General features: G+C 34.6%; 1 protein-coding gene and 1 pseudogene across 1 annotated transcript; one reads left to right on the top strand and one right to left on the bottom strand.

The window, feature by feature from the left end:
- Positions 1-1,036: 1,036 nt before the first annotated feature.
- On the bottom strand, positions 1,037-7,247 carry LOC127808606 (U4/U6 small nuclear ribonucleoprotein Prp31 homolog; annotated as a pseudogene).
- Positions 7,248-10,917: 3,670 nt separating this feature from the next.
- Positions 10,918-16,824, top strand: LOC127808689 (L-ascorbate oxidase homolog). The gene is made up of 8 exons (XM_052347258.1): positions 10,918-11,293; positions 11,377-11,486; positions 12,824-13,094; positions 14,847-14,949; positions 15,042-15,387; positions 15,510-15,875; positions 15,961-16,039; positions 16,190-16,824. Exons 1-8 carry the CDS (start codon positions 11,153-11,155, stop codon positions 16,400-16,402), a joined length of 1,629 nt encoding a protein of 542 aa, XP_052203218.1. The 5' UTR covers positions 10,918-11,152; the 3' UTR covers positions 16,403-16,824.
- The last annotated feature ends 3,452 nt before the right edge of the window (positions 16,825-20,276 follow it).

Below are 20,276 nucleotides of genomic sequence, written 5' to 3'. Positions count from 1 at the left end.
AAGATCTAGCAAGTTCAAATGGATTTGGATGATATCATTACTTGTCGGATCTGGACCTGTCAAATTCCAAGGGAAGTAATTGTAATTTTCTCTTCCTTTCTATTATAGATATTTGTCCTTAGCTATAGAGGCAGCTATGCTTATCGATTGTATTGCACATGGGTGCATGTTTGAGACTTTGAAACTATAAATAAGCCACAACTAGAGGATGGGAATTCATGTTGAGAAATGAATTGAATCTTTTATATTCTCTCTCTGTCTCTCTTAACATTCACCCTCTTTCTTGTTGTTTCCCTTCCTTCCATTAGAGTTCTCCCTCCCATTTCTACTCTCTCACTCTCTTAATCTTCTCAATTCCCTTCTAAACCCTGGCCTAACCCTAGTGCGTGACATTTGGTATCAGAACCAAGCGATTCTTGACTGTGAGTAAAGAAATTTTTGGTTAACATTCAAGCAATTCTTAGGAAGCAGAGCTAGGCGACTCAATGAATTTCGAGTCAACTCGAAGGTAGAAGAGACGGAACGAAAACGAGCAAGCAATTCTTAGGAAGCAGAGGGATGATTCTTAGTTGAGGGTGTGTACTCATTGAAAATAGCTTCCAAGACAAGCTCCTATAGCTCATTGAAAACAGCGATTATGGTGACAAATTTGGATAAGGCAGCATGATCTGGTGGCATCGGCTAGTGGCAGCGACTGTGGTGACAAATTTGGAGAAGGCAGTGAGATTTGATGGTTGCGGTGGCAACAATGGACAGAGTGCAGCGAGGAGCGGGAGGCTGCTGGAAGGGAGAGGACGCACGCCGGAGCTAATTGGAGGAGTCTGGCAACAGCGTTGCGGAAGCAAGGAGGCTGCGGTTGCAACTAGGGTTTGAATGGTGAATTTGATATCATGTTGAAATAGAGAACTTGAGACAGAGAAACCCTAATTGGAGGAAATAAATTCATTTATTAAATAATAGATTGTACATCTATATAGATTAATGCTAAATAAGTCATGGCATAAGTTAATACATACAGCATGATATAAAATAAATCTCACACCCTAAAACAAACCTCACTTCTGATGTATTTAGAACAACTAGGAAACATCTGTACGAAATCTGATATGGATCGATTCAGGTCCGCTTGATATTTGAAAAAAGTTCGTGTTCCTGAAAAGTAGCAGCTTTGAGTTCCTCTGGCAAGCAGATTTGCATGACCCAGTGGACTTGACAGCTCAATCGCATGCACAGGTGTAAAGGCTAAAGTTAAGGTTAAGCCCTGAGGTAGGAGTGCGATTTTGTTCGACCGTTTTAACGGGTGACCATTACCCTCACAATTTATGTGAGGGTGAAAAAGTAACGGAACGATAATTAACATTTTCATGCCGTTTCGTTACTTTTTCACCCTCACAGAAATTGTGAAGGTGATGGTCACCCCGTTTTTTAGAGTGAACAAAATTGCACTCCTGAGGTAGCATCACTTCTTGTTCCATAATGCTTCTGCTTAGACTTCTTAGCTACTTTTGCAGCTAGTTTGTTCATGCCGTTTCGTTACTTTTTCACCCTCACAGAAATTGTGAAGGTGATGGTCACCCCGTTTTTTAGGGCGAACAAAATTGCACTCCTGAGGTAGCATCACTTCTTGTTCCATAATGCTTCTGCTTGGACTTCTTAGCTACTTTTGCAGCTAGTTTGCTTTTACCAGCCAATGCACGCAACTTGGTGCTTGCAGCCTGGCCCAGCATTCCGAATCCCTGAACGTATCCATCACCGAAAGGACTGTCTTCAGGAACACGAAACTGCATCCTGGTTGCCAGCTTTCTCCTGTCTGTCATAGCATACCTTTCCTTCATCTTCCTTAAGAGTAACTCCAACTTTGACATCAATTGGAGCGAGAATTTGGTGTCCAACAGTATTTTACGTCAAAAGTTTTAACACCAAATTGATGCTATCTCCGATGTGTAACATCAAATTAGGGTGTGTGTTTATAGCATTTAAGTGGAATGGAAAGTGTTTTCTAACTTATATGAAAAATAAAAATCATCTCCTTTTAGATAGAATTTTTCATGAAAAATAATCAAAAATATATTTTAATAGTTGTACCATAGAATTCAATTCTATAAAAAATATAGTGTGTTAAACACCTAAGATGGAATTCAATTCTTTGGATGGGACATTTTTCATGCTTTTTTCATATTATCAAACACACCCTTAGTGTAAAAAAGATTTTTTAAAGAATATTTTATAAATAAATATTTAGTAAATATTAATTTATTTATTTAACTTAGCATAATATAATTAAAAATAATTAGTCACATTTTACAAAAAAAAATAAAAATTACTCTCAATTTTTTTAAATTTTTTACAAAATATGTTATTCTAATTAAGAATAGGAATAGAAAGTATTTATTTTTAAACCATGTTTTTATTTTAAACTTTTTTTCTATTTTCATCATGTATCTTTAATTTAAATTAATGAAAATGTTATTACTTTTTATTATATTATTAAGTTTTTACATTAAGAATATTTTCTTTCTATTAAGTAATTATTAAAATAAAAAACTTTCATATACATAAATAAAAATAGTTCATTTTGTATTAACATGGTATCTATAAAATATATTAAATATTATACTTATTTTATAGATCTTAATAAAATATTTTTATCGGTATATATTTTTTATAATAATTTAATTTATATTTTTAATTATTACTTAAAATATATAAATATAATAAAAGTGATAAAGGATATAAAGAGAATAAATTATTTTGAAGTTATACAATTAGGGGTAAAATTGAAAATAAAATAAAAAAAGATATTATTCACCAATACCAAATTTTGGTGATTGAAAATTGGGCCAAACATCAAAATAATATATTCCTTGAAGAGTTTTTCAAAGTCAAATTAAAGTTGTGCTCGAAATGGTGTATTCCTTGGTGTTTCTCAGTGCCAACCACCTCGCTTTCTTTTTGTGCTTAGAATTAGGGACCGGAAGGGGTTTAGGCTGCTTTGCAAGGAGGCGGCTCCTGCCATTTCTCAAATCTCTTACGAATTCCTTCCTGAAAGGATCTTTCTGTCTTTCCAGTTGAATCTCCCCTTGTAGAATAGACACGTGCTGCAAGTGTTGAATTAGCAGCCAGCAGTCGGCAGGCACACGTCATTAGAGAAGGGGGTGGGCTCTGAAATATTTCTGCTTGCTCGAGATAACCTGCATAGAACTGCGATGTTGCAGTAGAAAATCCTGCTAAGTTGTTTTTCTTAGCAGCGGGAAGCTGCATATTGCAAGCATGCATCCTAGCTAATGCTAACACACCACCAGCAGTCCCCATAATTTTGCAGCAACTGCACTCCCAACATTTGCAGAAAGATTTGGTGCAATATATATCCCATTCTACTGCTCTTAACAAAATCCAAGACCTTTTCCCTTCCTGAATCAAGAGCGAGAACCCACATATCGATTGTCTTTTGGAGGACATCCTCTGGAAGGGGTTTACCACTAGTGGTTGATGCTGCAACAGAAACTACCATAATATTATCCGAGGGTAAAACCCCTTCCAAAATCAATGAGGGGTAAGTCCATCTCATTCCCCAATCTTTTTAACGACTGTGTCATAATCAATCAGATGCTGAACAAGTGATTCAAGCTCTGGAAACTAAACTTATCTCGGACGAAATTGTGGATGATAACAATTTCATTCTCAGGATCATCCTCCGGAAACACCAGATCCTTTGTCAAGAGCATCTTCAACTTTCTGCATGATATCAATGTAGCGTGTTTTCTGCAATTTAGAGAAATTTTCCAAATCATCATAATTAAGGGTTTTTGTTTGTTCCAAATCCCCCGAGTCAAAAGTTTGATGTTCAAGTTCAATCAGAAATTTATCGTTAGTTTTGGATAGCAGATGGGGCCCGACCCATTCCTGAGTGATTTAAGAATAAAGAAAAAGTGATTTAAGAATAAAGAAAAATATTATTAGTACTCTATGGATTACATTATAAGTTATATAATGTAACTAAAATGTTCAAAATACTCTTCACCTAAGGTGATGGAATGAGATGGTGAGACGACGTGAAGCGGTAAGACGTATGACTAAAATACCTTTCACTTAAGGTAGTGAGGTGGCACAAGACACTGAGATGCGGTGAGGCGAGACGGTGAAATGTGAGAGATATTTTTATCATTTATAATGCATTGTATAGTTCATAATGTAGCTCATAAAGTACCTATAACATAGTCCAAGAATTAATAGGAGAGAGGACACTAACCCCCTCCCATCCACTCACGTGTTTTTAGAGGGCTTTTAACACTCTGTTTGGAACTAGAAATGATTTCCTTACACAAATCTTATCAGGTGAAATACAGAGACAGAATCCTTCTTTGTAATCTACTTTCTAAATCTCTTGGAAGTGGACAGGACTTGGAAAAGTAAAGGGGTTTCATATTGAGTGGCGATAGAAGTTACTAGGTTACCAATATTGTCCTCAGTTATTAAACCTTGCAAATTCTCCCGATATTGGTGGTGTGATGGCAGTTCACTTCACACCACCAAAACGATTAAGCACAGCTTTTAGGAGGGTGTTTGGCTTACTCGTTTGACCACTTATAAGCTACCTAATTTCTTTTGTTACATGTTTGTTAAAATCTGCAAACTTAAACGTTAATAAATTTATAAGCTATTTTAGCAGTGTTTTCAAAATTCCCCCCCCCCCCCCCCCTCTCAACTTTTCCAAATAAACTTTTGATAGTTTATTTCGTTAATCAAATAAAAAATAGATTTATCTGCACACAACTTCTTAATTTCCAATCTACCCATCTCTTTCATCTCACTGTTGTTGCCGCCTCTCTCCAATTTCGATCGTTCGATCGTTGTCATCAACTGCTGTCTCCTCCATGTCCGTCGTAGGCGTCTGCCGTCTGCCATCTGCACCTTCATCATCGTTGCTTCCTCCTCTATTGGATGTGTGTATATATATTTAACATATATATTGTATTAATATATTTTTTAATAATTATATATACTTTATCAACGTGTAATTATAATAATTTTATCAGTTGTATATTAATTTATAATTTATTTTTATTAAAAATTAATTTTTTATAAATATTATTTATATTATTTCATTTTTATTTTTTTGACAAATTCTGATAGCTTTATCAATTTTTTTAAAATTAAACATAAGTATTTAACTAACAGTTTAAACAATATTTATTTAAATACATTATATTTAGTTTTTAAATTTTACACAGTTTAAAAGTAAAAAGATTTAAAAGGTTTATAAGCCTTTAAAAAAAGACACCCTCTCGGAGCCCAATATGAGTACCGGATTGACTTCGGCTTCGTTTGCCGTTGCAGGCACTTACTATCAATTAGATGGTCAGCTTTTCCTTTTCCTTTTCCTATTCGGACCCAAGAACTATATAGAGGGGGCTACCCAGTATACACTATCCTAGTCTTCGGTTAGTGCAATTGTGGGGATGCAGGTCATTTATGAGTCTTTGTCTTGAAGTTCAAGCATCCCTCTCTCTCTGATTATGACTTTAATCTTTTAGGTATTAAATGTGTCCACTAATTGCGGTCAATAGGTCCCACACCCCCACCCAGCAAAGTGATTGAACAGTTAGCTATGCTGTATACATACATAGTTGTTTCTCCATTTGTTTTGAATCGCCTTTTCAAGTTCAATCAATTTCTAAGGGCGGGAAAACACTTTTTATAATAAAATTTGGAAGACATGATGCGGCTTGTTTGTTAATATGAATTATGATGATGAATTTGAAATGAACCACCCCGAGAGAGAGAGACAGAGAGAGAGAGAGGTTTGAAGTTTGAATTACCAGACGGCTGGCTCTGATTCCGCAATGATGGCACATGCGAGCTCGACGCGTTTTCGCCGCTTTGTTCAAATGGACAAGTCAAGTCTGCGTCTACTATTATTATTATTATTATTATTATTATTATTATTATTATTATTATTATTATTATAAGTAATTATATTATTTTTAAATAAATAATAATAATAATGTGACATTTAATGTGAAAAGCAAAAATTTATCTCCACATAAATTCTCACATTATCGCTGTTTATTTCATATTCATCTCTATTTGACTTGAGATGAATAGCATTATTCTATTATTATTTTATTTGGTTATTTACAGTTGACATTTTCTGTAAAATATATATATATATAAGCCCCCTTAGATTTACTTGCAGTTTTCATACCACAACTATAAGTTGTGTTAAATGGACCAAAAAAAAAACAGACAGGTGTTTGAAAGATTCTTGTAAGGCGGAAAAATGAATTTTTTTCTTCTTTATATCGGAGGATAAGATTATGAATAAAGATAATCAAAAGTAAAAATGTAATTAACTTGATTTAGTGATATTAAAAGACTTTTTTTTCTTTTTCTTTTTTTTTTTTTTGGGGGGGGGGGGGGGTGTGTTTGCAGGCTGTTATTAGTATTGGGGCCTGATGGGTATAAAATGAATTTTCTTTCCTCAATTAATAAAAGACAGAATGTTTAGTCCACGATATATATATATCTAAAGAATCATGTTAGATATATATTATTTTGTACATTTTAAGCTATACCAAAAAGTATTATGATTAAAATACCCCTCTCGTCTTCATGCGCTTTATGAGGGATATTTTTGTCATAATACACTTTTATGTAGCTCAAAATATACCAATAGCATTATTCATATCCAAATACTACTACTACTACTACTACAAGGTAGCCCTCTCTTCTCTTGCATGTGCAAATAAATGCTGGATATACGTGTGTTACGATAATGCCGTTGCCTACTTGCTGGCTGGGGGAAGGAATAGAGCCTGGAGGGATGAAGCAGCCATTCCCATTCATATGCACAACCAAAGGTGGAGCCAATGTAGGCCCAGTGAGGGCCTTGGCCCGCCATTGATTTGGCCTACACTAAGCCTGGGTATAAAATCTAAAACCCTCCCTCAATCCTTCTCTCGCTCAAGCTTCCGGCGCCTACCCCCCCTAGCCCCTTGCCCTTCTCCCTCTCTCGCTCTTGCTAGCTGTCGGCTGCAGGCTTCCTCTCTGTCGCTCTCACTCACTCCAACCTCCCCGTCTGACAACTTGAACCATCCGCCATCGCTGAGGTGAGGTCACTGACTCGCTCCGCTCGCCCTCCCCTCACCTCTTCGGTCTACGGTCGATCTCGCTCGCCTCGCTCAGTCCATCACCGTTAGTCGCTCATGCTTGCTAATTGCTACCTCTCTTCGGGCCTCTGGCTCCATCGCTAGCCGGCCTCGCCACCTCGGCCTCGCCCTCGCCAGCTCGCCCCTCAGGGCTCCGGCCCTCCGTCGCTAATCGCTCGCTAGAGCTAGACGCTACCTGCCTCTCCGACTCCAGCTCTCTCTTCCTCTCGCTTATTCAGTTAGTAGTAAGGTCTCACCAATTTTTGTCTCAAAAAAGTTTTTTTTAAAAAAAATTAAGGTATTGATTAAATTATGTTAATTTTTTTATATATTTATATTATTTTTTATTTTTTATTTTTAATTTTTTAATTTTTAATTTTTCCTTAATAAATTTTACCCTCACTAAAAAAATATTGCTGGCTCCGTCCCTGTGCACAACTTAGGAATTTGGATCCTCCCAGAGGGAGGCACGTGAAGCTAATTAAAGTAGTGCCAATCTTTTTACGCGCAAACTGCTCCTACTGGCGATTGGCCGTTCGTTTCACCTATTCTCGACCCAAGCACGATCAAAGGATAACTCTTAATTTTATAATGAGAATTTTTTTTTGTTTATTTTTAATTAATCTTTGAAAATCACATATATATATTATGTTTTTTTCTGTAATATATATACATGTATATGTTTTAATGTGAAATTAATGTTATTAACCCATTTGAAGGTGAAATTAGTCCCATTTGATAGTATTTAGTTAGGGGTGTTTGTTAACCAAGAGGGAAAAAATGTCAGATATGAGAAGCATTTCAAATGTTTGGTCTTTCCAACGTGTTTGTTAAATTTATTTGATCATTTTCAGAAAAACCTCTTATCTCTTCATTTCAAAATAAATTTATCCGACCTCCCCCCTCAGATAAATTTATCTGGCTCTTTCAAGATAAAACTCAATTATTTATATGCCCCTTGTAAGATAGTTAATGCCATTTAATGTATTTTAAAGATTTAACTTTATTAAAAAATTTATTTATTTAAGTCTCATAATTAATATTATTTAATATATTTTTAAATTGTTATATGTTTTGACAATTTTTAAAATTTAAATGACATTATTCATTTCATTGATTTTTAAAATTTAAATTTCTCTTTTTCTCTATATATATATTTTATTAACTAATAAATTTCATTTCACCAATTTTTAAATTATTTTATTTAATTTTATATTTTATTATCTATTATGAAAATATGTTTTGTCCATTTTTAATTATCTAGGTGAAATTATTTTTTCTAATAATAATTATTTCTACTTTTTAACTCCTTTTAAATTTATTTTTTAACAAGAATTTAGAAAATAAAATATTATTTTTATTTTTTTGACAATTCATATTAATCATAAAATAATATTTTAATCATAAATTTAATAATATGGATATTTTGATAAAAAAAAAACTCTTATCTTAATACTTATCATATGCATTAACAAATACATAAAAATAAAAAAATACAATTATCAATGGATTCCAAAAAATTTAACAAATACTCTGATAGAAATCTTGAAATGTTTTCCAGCCTTATCTTGATTATTCCATATCTTGATCCGGAATGTATTTTAAGCTTATCTTGATACCTCTTATGTTACTCATTTTAACAAACGTCCCCTTAGAAAAGAAAATATTTTTTAACTTGTATGAAAAATAAAAATTATCCTTAAATGAATTTTTTTATGAAAAATAGGTCAAGACATAATTTAATGGTTGTATCATGCAATTCAATTATATGAAAAATGCAATGTGTCAAATAGTAAAGATATAATTCAATTTCTCGAATGTAATATTTTTCATTAAATTTTCATACTATCAAGCACACCTTTAATATTCGCAGGATGCAGTAGCCCTTATACAAGTGAGGTTACGATTGGAGCACGGGCACATCTAAGGGGTTGTGTGTATGTATGTATGTATATATATATATATACAAAATCAATAGTCAAATAGATTCATTGTCTCTAATGTTCCATCCATAGGCAAGTTTGGGGAGGGTCGGCACAAGCTTTAGCCCCTCCCCACCTCAACCCTTGGATCCGTCCCTAGATTGGAGCGCCCTGGAATGAATGATTTTATGTTCTTTCACATTCGGTTCATAGTTGAAATAAGTAACTGAAATTAGTAGTAGTTATTGTATATTAAGAAGGCATTTGTTAAAATGAGTAAGATAAGAGATATTAGGGTAAGTTTGGAATACTTTCCGGATTAATATATGGAATGGTTAAGTTAAGGGTAGGAAGTATTCCAAGATTTTTATGCATTAAATTTGTTAAATTTTTTAAAATTCACTAATAATTAGACTTTTTTTTCTATATATTTATTAATGCATATGATAAATAATAAGATAAGAGTTTTTTTTATCAAAATATCCCTATTACCAAACTCATTCAAAATTGTTTGTTAACATCAACAACAAATTTATTATTAAAATAGTATTTTATGATTAATATGAATTGTTAAAAAAATTAAAATTAAAATTAAAATTTTATTTTATAAATCCATATTCATAAAGAGATTTAAAAAGAGTTGAAAAATAAAAATAATTATTGTTGGAATTACAATAATTCTATCTAGATAATTAAAAATGGTCAAAATATATTTTCATAATAGATAATTAAATATAAAATTAAATAAAATAATTTAAAAATTAATGAAATGAATTGTATTAGTTAATAATATATATATATAGAGGGAGATAAATTTAAATTTTAAAAATTATCAAAATATATGATAATTTAAAAATGTATTAAATAATATTAATTATAAGACTTAAATGAATAATTTTTTTTAATAAATTTAAATTTTAAAAATATATTAAATAGTATTAACTATCTTACATAGACATATAAGTAATTGAGACTTATCTATAAAATGTTAAATAAATTTATTTGAGGGGAAGATCAGATAAATTTATCTTAAAAGAGAGATATAAGAGATTATGTGAGGGATTTTTTTAAAAATAATTAGATAAGTTTAACAAATATATTAAAAATATCAAACATTTAGAATATTTCTCATATCTAACTTTTCCTCCATCTTATCTTGGTTAATAAACACCCTCTAACTGTAAAGGGCAAACTAAGCCATTGCTATATTTTGTGTAGCTTATAAATGGATGATAATCAAACCCTTACTCGAATTGATAAACATGGTTACAGCTTTAACTATAGTTCCATCATTTTTCACTCCTCTTATATTACAATCCCAAAATTGTACCAAGTAATGTCAGTGTCACGTAGGATGTACCAGTAGTAGCAGCAAGAAGGAAGAAATAAGTGGCATTTTATCTATTTGTTGGACACAAATGCCATTTTTTAACTTAGGAAGAAAGAAATGAGTGGAGGAGAAGTGGGTCATAGGACAGGTTAAGAGAGAGAGAGCACATGCAATCTGAGAGTAAGTAGAAGAAGAAGGCGCCAAAACTTCATCCCCAACAAAAACAAGCCTCCCAACACCCCACCCACAACATATAACATCCCCATGTGAGGAACATCACGGCCCCTGCACGACGCCGTTTCCTGTACGCACCGACAGTCCCACCTCCCCCAAAAACAGTAATATTCACGTGCTGTTACGATCTCTCTTTTTTTTTTTTTTTTTTTAAGTTTTAATAAAAACTGGCATTTCTATGATGTTAATATATTGTATCATAGCTCATACTCATAGGGGCAACCCCCAGTGAATACGTAAAAATTTAAAATTTGTTTATAAACTGTTACCACAAGCTGAGATGGATTGTAATTTCAATTTGTATGTATGTTTAATCTTGTTAGTTAATTTCCCTCTTCCTGTACTGCACTTTGAATAGCCATCCATCCATCCCACATCATTCACTTTTCCCTCTACCCCCTCCCTTCCCCTTTCCCACCTCTTTTTAAGTATACTGCTACCACTCCTCACACCTCTCCTCCACTGTCTCTCTCTCTCTCTCTCCCTCCCTCCCTCCCTCTTCCTATACGCTGCTCAAAATGCAGCTAAATTTGGTGGTCAGGCTATGGGTCACTGTGGCGGCGCTCCTTTTAGCCATTGCTGGAGCTGAAGATCCGTACAGGTTCTTCAACTGGAATGTCACTTACGGAGACATCTACCCTCTCGGTGTTCGCCAACAGGTTTGTGTTCAGACATTTGGAGTAGTAGTGGCTAAGGCTAAGTGATGATTTCGATCTCTGATCCGTACGATTGCTATTTGCAGGGCATTCTCGTCAATGGCCAATTCCCAGGCCCTGATATCTACTCGGTTACCAACGACAATCTCATCGTCAATGTGTTTAACAGCTTGGATGAGCCCTTTCTCCTCTCCTGGTTAGAGATTTTTTTTTTTTTTGTTTTCCCCTTTCACACTTTGCGTTGATCACTTACAATGCTTTAGAAATTTGAGCAAAGTGGCCAATGTCGCACTAGCCAACGCAGATCTGCAATCCTGCGTTAAAGTCATCTGGTTTTTGTTTGTTTGGAGGAGCCCACAATCGAGTTTGTTTATTGCCACTTCTTCATGAAATCTCTTCCAATTTGGTAAAGAATAAAGTGAAGAATAAATGAATTCTGTGAAGATAAAAGTCGAGAAGAAATCAAGAAAAACCACTAATCTCAAACCAACACTTTTAAGTAATGTGTACTATTTATCATATTATCTTTAATGCCACTTTCTTGTGAACATTTCGTGAGAATGTCATAAAATTGCAGGTCTGGAACATGTGATAGAAACATTGTGTTCATTGCTCACTGAATCTGAGGTTTATAGTTTAGACCTATTAGGTCGAGTAATTAAGCCTGCGATAGTAGCTCATTTTTTCAATAGTCAATGTAATTGTGAATATATCAAGGGTTTAGGCTAAGCTTCTCACATAAAATATTCAAGCTTTACTGTTAAAAAGGAGGAGTGAAAACTTGTAGCATTCCAAAAAGAATCATGTTTCCAATAATGATTTCAAGTGCGTTTATAAAATTGACCCAAGATTTTATTTTTATTTTTATTTAAAAAAATCATCATTGTGGATCCATAATTAATCCGTTTATTTTTATTGGCATGCTAAGTTGCTAATTACTCCCTAAATGGCTCTGATGGCCTAATAATTCATTCTTGAACTTTAGCTACAAGACATTCCTCTAAAAGCAAAATTTGTTAGGCGGTGGGTCTGCACGTGACCCGTCCACCACCAGCGGGACAAATCTAGTCGTCCCTTCCTTGAACATTCCTTGAACATTGTGCTCTTGCCATTGAATCTGGACAAAGGGCTTGAAAAAGCTGAGAATCTGTACTCACTCTCATTCTGTACATCAATGGCTGGAAGAATCTCGGCAGCATTTTCTGTCCGACATTTTCAGGTTCTCACTCGGTGTCAAATCGTCCAGGAATCTTAAATCAATGGCTCCTCTGTTCTTGCTCGTGATTGGTGTTTTTGTTGCTTAGTGTCTGATTAGCAAGGAATAAGACAAGCCTGAAATTTCGTGTTTGTCGCTTAAATCTATAATGCACGACGCCGGAAGAAACTGGAAATCAAAAAAGCATTTAATAATTGAACGACATGGAATGAAGTATACGACACGTTCTCCAAGGGTTTGCAAAATTTTTTTTTTGAATGAAATGTTTTAAGTGGCAAGTCTCTTTAAATTAATCATTCTTTATTTGGGAAATGCAGGAGTGGGATTCAACAGAGGAGGAATTCCTATGAAGATGGAGTCTATGGAACAACATGCCCAATTCCTCCAGGCAGGAACTTCACTTACATCCTCCAAGTGAAGGACCAAATTGGAAGCTTTTACTATTTCCCTTCCCTTGCGTTCCACAAGGCCGCCGGCGGCTTTGGGGGCATCCGAATCCTCAGCCGGCCCAGAATACCCGTCCCCTTCCCCGACCCTGCTGGCGACCACACCATCCTCATCGGGGATTGGTACAAATCTAATCACACGGTAATAACCATTCACTCTTGCCCACCTCGCTCTGTTTTCAAAGGATTAGTTAAGAGATTATTATGGGTGCATCCGATATCACTTTCACTATATTATTGATGTGAAATTGAGTTTATCATGGCTCCCCTTCCAGTTAGTGTACTTTTTGGGCTCCAAGTGACAAGGGAACCACATAAGGGGAGGTGGGTTGACTCAAATTTATTAATTCTTCGATGGGTTCAGTTGGATCCTGAGTTTTGAATTTTAAAACCGATCGGGTTAGTAGAGTGAACCCAGTGGTCTAACGTTGGGGGGGTGCACCTTAACGTTGATTTGGTCGTGTGCCAGTGTCGGTGACTAAAGAGTACGTAGAATGACTTTTCGTGGGTCGTTAAGAGTACAGCAATTAACAGCTGGATAGATTTGACCCCGCATTTCTTTCGAGGTCTATAGTTAGGAGGAGTGGTGAAATAAATGAGTTGGGAAGAGTCATGTGCTTTCGGAGTGGAGTCCAGCTGGACGAAATAAGGGAGTGCAGACAGCTCATTCCCAACTATTCTTATCACATGTCAAGTGGGGGCAAAACTTGGACTTGGTTTTTATTTTTTTCATTACTTTTTAGGTACAATATTACAAGGCCAACCTAAAAGAGCCTATGCAAAATACTGACACCTTGTTTGGAATAAGAAAAAAGAAAAAGACATTTTAAGTCTATAATACGAGATCAAGAGATTGAACTTTATGACTTCTCAAATCTCAATTATAAAGGGAGGAGTGAAGCTTTTTTCATGTATAAGAATTTTTACTTTTGCGATGAGAATTAAGGGAGAGTTGTATGTGTATGCATTCGTTTTCTTATTTTTCATGTGGAGGGGTTTATTTATACTCAAATGTGTGATTTATTGGTCACAAGGTAACATACTTAAGAAGACTTGCTTGAACAGTTCAAAAGGAATAAGTTATTTTTAATCTTTTTTCAGTTGAAAGTCTTAAAAGCTAGGCTTGCTGTCATGGTTTATTGCCGAATAGTTGACTTAAAATGATTTAATTAGTTTTGTTTTGTTAAAAATTTAAGAGTCAAAATTAAGCACAAGAGGAATTTCTGTTGGAAAGGCAAAAATTAGGGTTCTTTTCAGGGGTTTGACTACTCCTCCCTAGCTAGTTTTGGTTTTTTACTAGCCATTAGTTAAGGGCACCTACATTTCAGTTTAGAAATTTAACGATGAAGCAGTTGGCTTTTAGTGCACTGGATCTCAGTGGATGAAAATTCATGTGAGTTCATAAAGGCAACCAGCCCAACTTGCAATCATCTCCGTCCCCTCCCCCCCGCCCCCCGATTAAAGAGGATATAATTCCTATTCCAAAACTTGTCCTCTTGTCAGTTTTGATTGAAACAAAACTTGAGCATAATGCTGGGCCCTCGGCTGGGTTGGATTTATTCTTTAGTCTTTGTCTTGTTGAACCGAACGAATGCTATTAATTTTTCCTGTGGGCCGGGCTCAAAATGCCTGGATAGTCTTTCTTTTGGGCCACGTTTCCGTGTTAAATCCAAAACAAGAGAATTTGTCTGCAGCAGTTATTGGACCGAAGACAATCTGCCTGCCATTGACTAGATACATCATCATGTGCCCATATCAAGTCCAATCATTGGGCTGGTTTGGTTTCAAATTTTCTATTCAACTCAAAAAAACTTTAACTACTTAGTTTTATTATTCTTTGCCTTTGTTTTATATGGCCGGCTAATGGAAGCAAATCAAATTGTATCTGGCCCAGGATTTGAAGACAAAATTAGACCGAGGCAAGAAGCTACCGTTTCCTGATGGCATTCTTATCAATGGCCGTGGGCCTAATGGTTTTTCCCTCACAGTTGAACAGGGTCAGTCCTCACCATCTTCAAAAAATATACCATTGTGTTACTTTGCCCTTTGCTGCAGGATCACTCATTTTACCATTTGATGATGATTACAGGAAAGACTTATCGGCTTAGAATATCGAACGTCGGATTGCAGAATTCACTCAACTTCCGGATTCAAAACCACAAGATGAAGTTGGTGGAGGTGGAGGGAACACACACTCTCCAAACCACCTACTCTTCCTTGGATGTTCATCTTGGACAATCTTACTCGGTTTTAATCACTTGTGATCAGCCAGGCCAAGACTACTACATAGTTGTCTCTACCCGTTTCACCTCTCAGGTCCTCACCACCACTGGCGTTCTTCACTACAGCAACTCTGCGGGTCCGGTCTCTGGGCCACCTCCCGGTGGCCCGACCATTCAGATCGACTGGTCCATCAACCAAGCTCGATCCATCAGGTACCATAAATGACACTCTTTCTTCTCCGATAATGATCACCTTCATCATCAACTCTACTTTTATCCTAATCAAGTTAGCACCGGTGGCGTGGCATGGAATTTACAGTGTATTGTTTATTCAGGACTAATCTGACAGCCAGCGGGCCGAGGCCTAACCCGCAAGGCTCATACCACTATGGGCTCATAAACACAACCAAGACCATCAGGCTGGCCAGTTCTGCTGGCCTCATCAATGGCAAGCAAAGATACGCAATCAACAGTGTCTCCTTTGTGCCGGCAGACACTCCTCTCAAGCTGGCAGACTTCTTCAAGATCAGCGGCGTTTTTCGCGTCGGAAGCATAGCCGAGAACCCTTACGGTGGCGGAATGTACCTTGACACGGCGGTGATGGGCATCGACTACAGGGCATTCATTGAAATTGTTTTTGAAAACTACGAGGACATCGTTCAAAGTTACCACTTTGATGGCTACTCTTTCTTTGTAGTCGGGTAAGCACAGTTTTAGCATTATCAAACCATGCATATGCCAAACTAGTCTAAACGATGCCATCTAAAATTAAATCTTGAAATGCAGAATGGATGGAGGGACGTGGTCGACAGCCAGTAGGAATGAATATAATCTCCGAGATGGAGTCGCTCGATGCACTGTCCAGGTTAGAGATGAAACCCCTTCAATCTTTTCCTTCATTTGCCCATAGTCATGGATAGACGAGAACTCGCGGTCACTACTACCATTTGGGTGTGCACTGGTGACGAGTTATTCATTGGGAGAACGAGATCTCTGACCCAAAACAAAATTGCAGGTGTATCCGAAATCATGGACGGCCATTTATGTAGCGCTGGACAATGTGGGAATGTGGAATCTGAGATCGGAGTTTTGGGCACGACAGTATCTGGGACAACAATTTTACCTTAGAGTTTATACGGATTCTACTTCGCTAAGGGATGAATATCCCATTCCAAAGAATGCTCTGCTTTGTGGCAGGGCGAGCGGCCGACACACTCGACCCCTCTGAACACTAGAAAGTTCCTAAATTAGGTAGTAGAAAAAGGGGTCCACGCGGGCACTGCTGGGGGGGGGGGGGGGGGGGGGGGGTACTTGGGTTTGGTTATTCCTTATTCGAGGTTTATTCAATTCCGTGACAGAGGTATGATAGTAGAATGTTGAGTGACCTTAACTCGAGGTCACATATATTCATATAATATATATACTTATATATTCTTTTAGCTTTCAGTTCTAAGATTGTATTCCTTTCCTCGTGCCTCCATCTCCATGTTATTTAAGTTTTCTTTGCAATAGCTAAAAAGTGGTCTTCGAACTTGGGCGGGTGCGCGCAGCAGCTATTTTGTAATGAATAATAATAAATACTGTGTCGTCTATGCACTTGTATTATTAATTATATCAATTGCATCGTACCGTACGTATGCCATTTCCTTGTGTTTGCATGGACGGAGATCAGCCTCGTCTAAACCCTTTCTTATTATTCATTGGCTTCCTGGCAAGTAGTGAACCAAGATGTGGCCATATATATATATATAGTTGTTGTTATTGTGTATGTAAATTTTTGGTTAATTAAAATCTAAATTCTAATTTCATTAATTAGCATTATAATTTATATGGGTCCATGAAAATGCCTCTTATTTAGGCTCCTACCCATCCCTTTTTATTTTCCAACATTTTTTATGCAACGAATGAAACTTGACAATAGCAATGTTGTTAATAACTCTTTTGAGTTGTTAAAACAGTTATTTTATTTTTTCTTCTGCAAAATTCAAAGTATAAAGTGTTATTCTCTTTCGTATTTTAATTTTTAATTTTGACTTTTATATTCATTTTTAATTTTGTATTTTAAGTGTTTGTTTAAAAAAAATATAAAAATAAATATGTTTTTACTATTTTAAAAAAATTAAATATTTTCAAATAAATTTAGGCATGACCATTTTGGTCTTTTTCTTTTTTATATATATTGCCTTTGGCAGTTTCATATGGGAAAATGAACACTAAGACGCCTTATAATGAACCTTAGTTTTCTAATTTTTCCTAGTTTATAGCGAATTGAAACTATCAAGAAAGATATTTTCTAACTTTTAAAAAAAAAATAAATGCTATTATTTTTTAATTAAAAATAAAATATTAGAGCATGTTTCATTGTAAAATTAGAGTTAAGATTAAAAAATATTTTCCATGACTAAGAGAGTTGTAAATATTTATGTAACATCCATCCGTCTTAAAAACTATTTATGGATTCTTAAATATTTTGGAAAAAAATCTCAGTGTTTGGTTGAAAGTTAAAAAATCTCAGTATCTTATACCATTCACTTCAATCTTGAGATTTCTGTAAACCATTTACTAAATACAATTAAAATTGGGGAATCTGACATTCTTGAAGCATTTAGGATTGCCCATGAATCTGCATGCATATCCTTGGCAGGAAACTAATAAGAGTCTCCTTATCGCTTCACATAACTCTAATAAATTCAAAGGGAGTGCTTTTTCATTACTATTTTATTTTAAATTGTTAATATTAATCTCTTCTATTATCTATGAGCCCAGTTTTTTTAGACGGAGTGAGTTCTGATTTGATGTTTATATATATTATTTTTAATTTTAACACACCTTTAAAACACGTGGATGTGCTTCAATGCCTAATTAGAAAAAAATAAATTTACACCTATGATTTATTCCATCTGCCAAAATGAGAGCACTAATGCATAAAAACAATAATCTAAAAAATGGACTTATTTAATTTGCCATTGTGGCTTGAGAAAAAGATAGAGGAGAGCTTTGTTGGGGATTGGATAGACCTCACTACTAGCATTACAAAGGGGGAATAGAGCTTTTGTTAGAAAGATTAAAAAACTACCACTGTTGCCGTGAGAGGTGCCTTCTGCCATTCAAGCTAAATCGCACCGATCGAAGGAGACCCAACATTTCGAAGGAGGAAGTTATAGTTCAAATTGACGGGAGAAGCCCATTGTTGGAGAGGTTGAACCATCGTGCTGCAATCAAAGGAAGAGGAGTGGCTTGACATTGATGTTGTTGTTTGCCATTATAAGAAAGTTAAAGCATGGATCCTCGAATCGGAGAAGACAGAGAAGCCACATGGCCTTTGCAATCGTCATTTTTCTATTCAAATATCTTTAAGAAAGCCTTTTTCTATTAAAATATCTTTAAGAAAGCCTTTCATCTGATCGGAACCAACAACAGTGGCATGCTGTGTTCTCTTCTGTCAATAATGGGGGCAAATCCCTTTTTATTGAAAGCCCCAATGCCAATGGGGTGGGTCATGATGGTGTAAACAAGTTAGGTTTCATGCCTAGTATACATCTTTTAACAATTAAAAAATAAAATATTTTAATTTTTGATATATAAAATATTAAAATTTGATAAAATTATTATTTTAAATCTTTATTATGATAAAACGTTAATGGGTGTATGAATTTGCTCGTTTATATAAGTGACGTCACATATATAACCAATGAGTAATATTTGAATATAAACTAACTAGTTTCTTATACTTCTTCAACGATTAAAAAATGTGACATTTGACTCTTAATATACAAAAAAGTAAAAATTTCTTATTTCAACTATTGAATTTTTTTATTTTAATTGCTTATTCCAAGACACACAAGATAATATAAATAAGAGAGTGAAAGAGCAATGAAATTGAGTTTAAGAAAGATAAATAAGGGATATTACTTTTCTGTTATGTTTTGTAATTAATAATAGAAGAATGTAATGTTTTATGAGTTAGTAATTCAAATATTTAAATGTTTGGAATTTAGAGTTTTCTTTTAAATTATGGATAATTTGATCTTTCACATCAAGTAAATTTTTAAGCTGATGTGTTTTGTTAAAGTGATTTTTATGACATGATATTTTATTTATTAGACTAAACTTTTACACATTATTCTTTATAATAAATATAAAAAGAAAATTCTTGTATTGTTGGTTGTTGCGGTCGAATTAAGATGAGTGGTTGTGATTGTAGTAATTTTGATATTTAAATATTAGAGACAAATGAGGCACCTAAAAGTAAAAAAAATAGAGATGAGAGATTGCTAAATTTTTTTTAGATCTTAAGGTGTGTTTGATAGCATTTAGTTGAAAAGAAAAATCATCCCCTCTAAATGGAATTTTTCATAAAAAAAAAGAAAAAACACACTTTAATGATTGTATCATGGAATTCAATTTCATGAAAAATATAATATGTCAAATACTAAAGATGAAATTTAATTTATTGGATATAATATTTTTTATGTATTTTTTATACTATCAAACACATCTTTAGAATTTTAATTGTGACAATAATTACGATTAGAAATAATTAATGCTGACAACGAGTTCGTGGAAGCAAGCATATGACAAGCTTGAAAGGTTGACAATGGTGAGTAGAGTTGTAAGTTTAAGAGTTTAAGTTTTTTTTTTTTAATTTTAAATTCACATCATCTAAAATTTACGTACTTGTTTATCCTTCGTATACTTGTAAGGCATGTGTAATTTACACTTTAATATAAATTAATGTCAAGGACTTAATGTGACAAAAAATAGTTAAAAGAGAAAATATATTAAAATTTTAGTGGAGTAGCTGTGTCATGTTTGTTAATAGATTATAAATCCTTATGTATTGAGCTTTATTTTTTTAATTTATCTACATGAGTCCCATTATAATATTTTTAATTTGAGATGGCATGCCCGTTTTTGAACGTATGAGTAAGATAATCTAAAATTAAAATTAAATAGTATTATTAATTTAATTAAAAATTAAAATTAAAAATTTCCTTCTAACAATCTACACCACCCTCATTAGAAGGGTCTCGCCGTCCTCTCGAAGGTTCTAGTTTTACTGGGCTTCGGTGGGCTTCGCCCTAAATCTAATTGCTGTTGGA

The sequence above is a fragment of the Diospyros lotus genome, chromosome 8, assembly GCF_014633365.1.
Source record: "Diospyros lotus cultivar Yz01 chromosome 8, ASM1463336v1, whole genome shotgun sequence".
Lineage (NCBI taxonomy): Eukaryota > Viridiplantae > Streptophyta > Magnoliopsida > Ericales > Ebenaceae > Diospyros > Diospyros lotus.
This window is presented reverse-complemented; position numbering and strand designations above follow the sequence as displayed.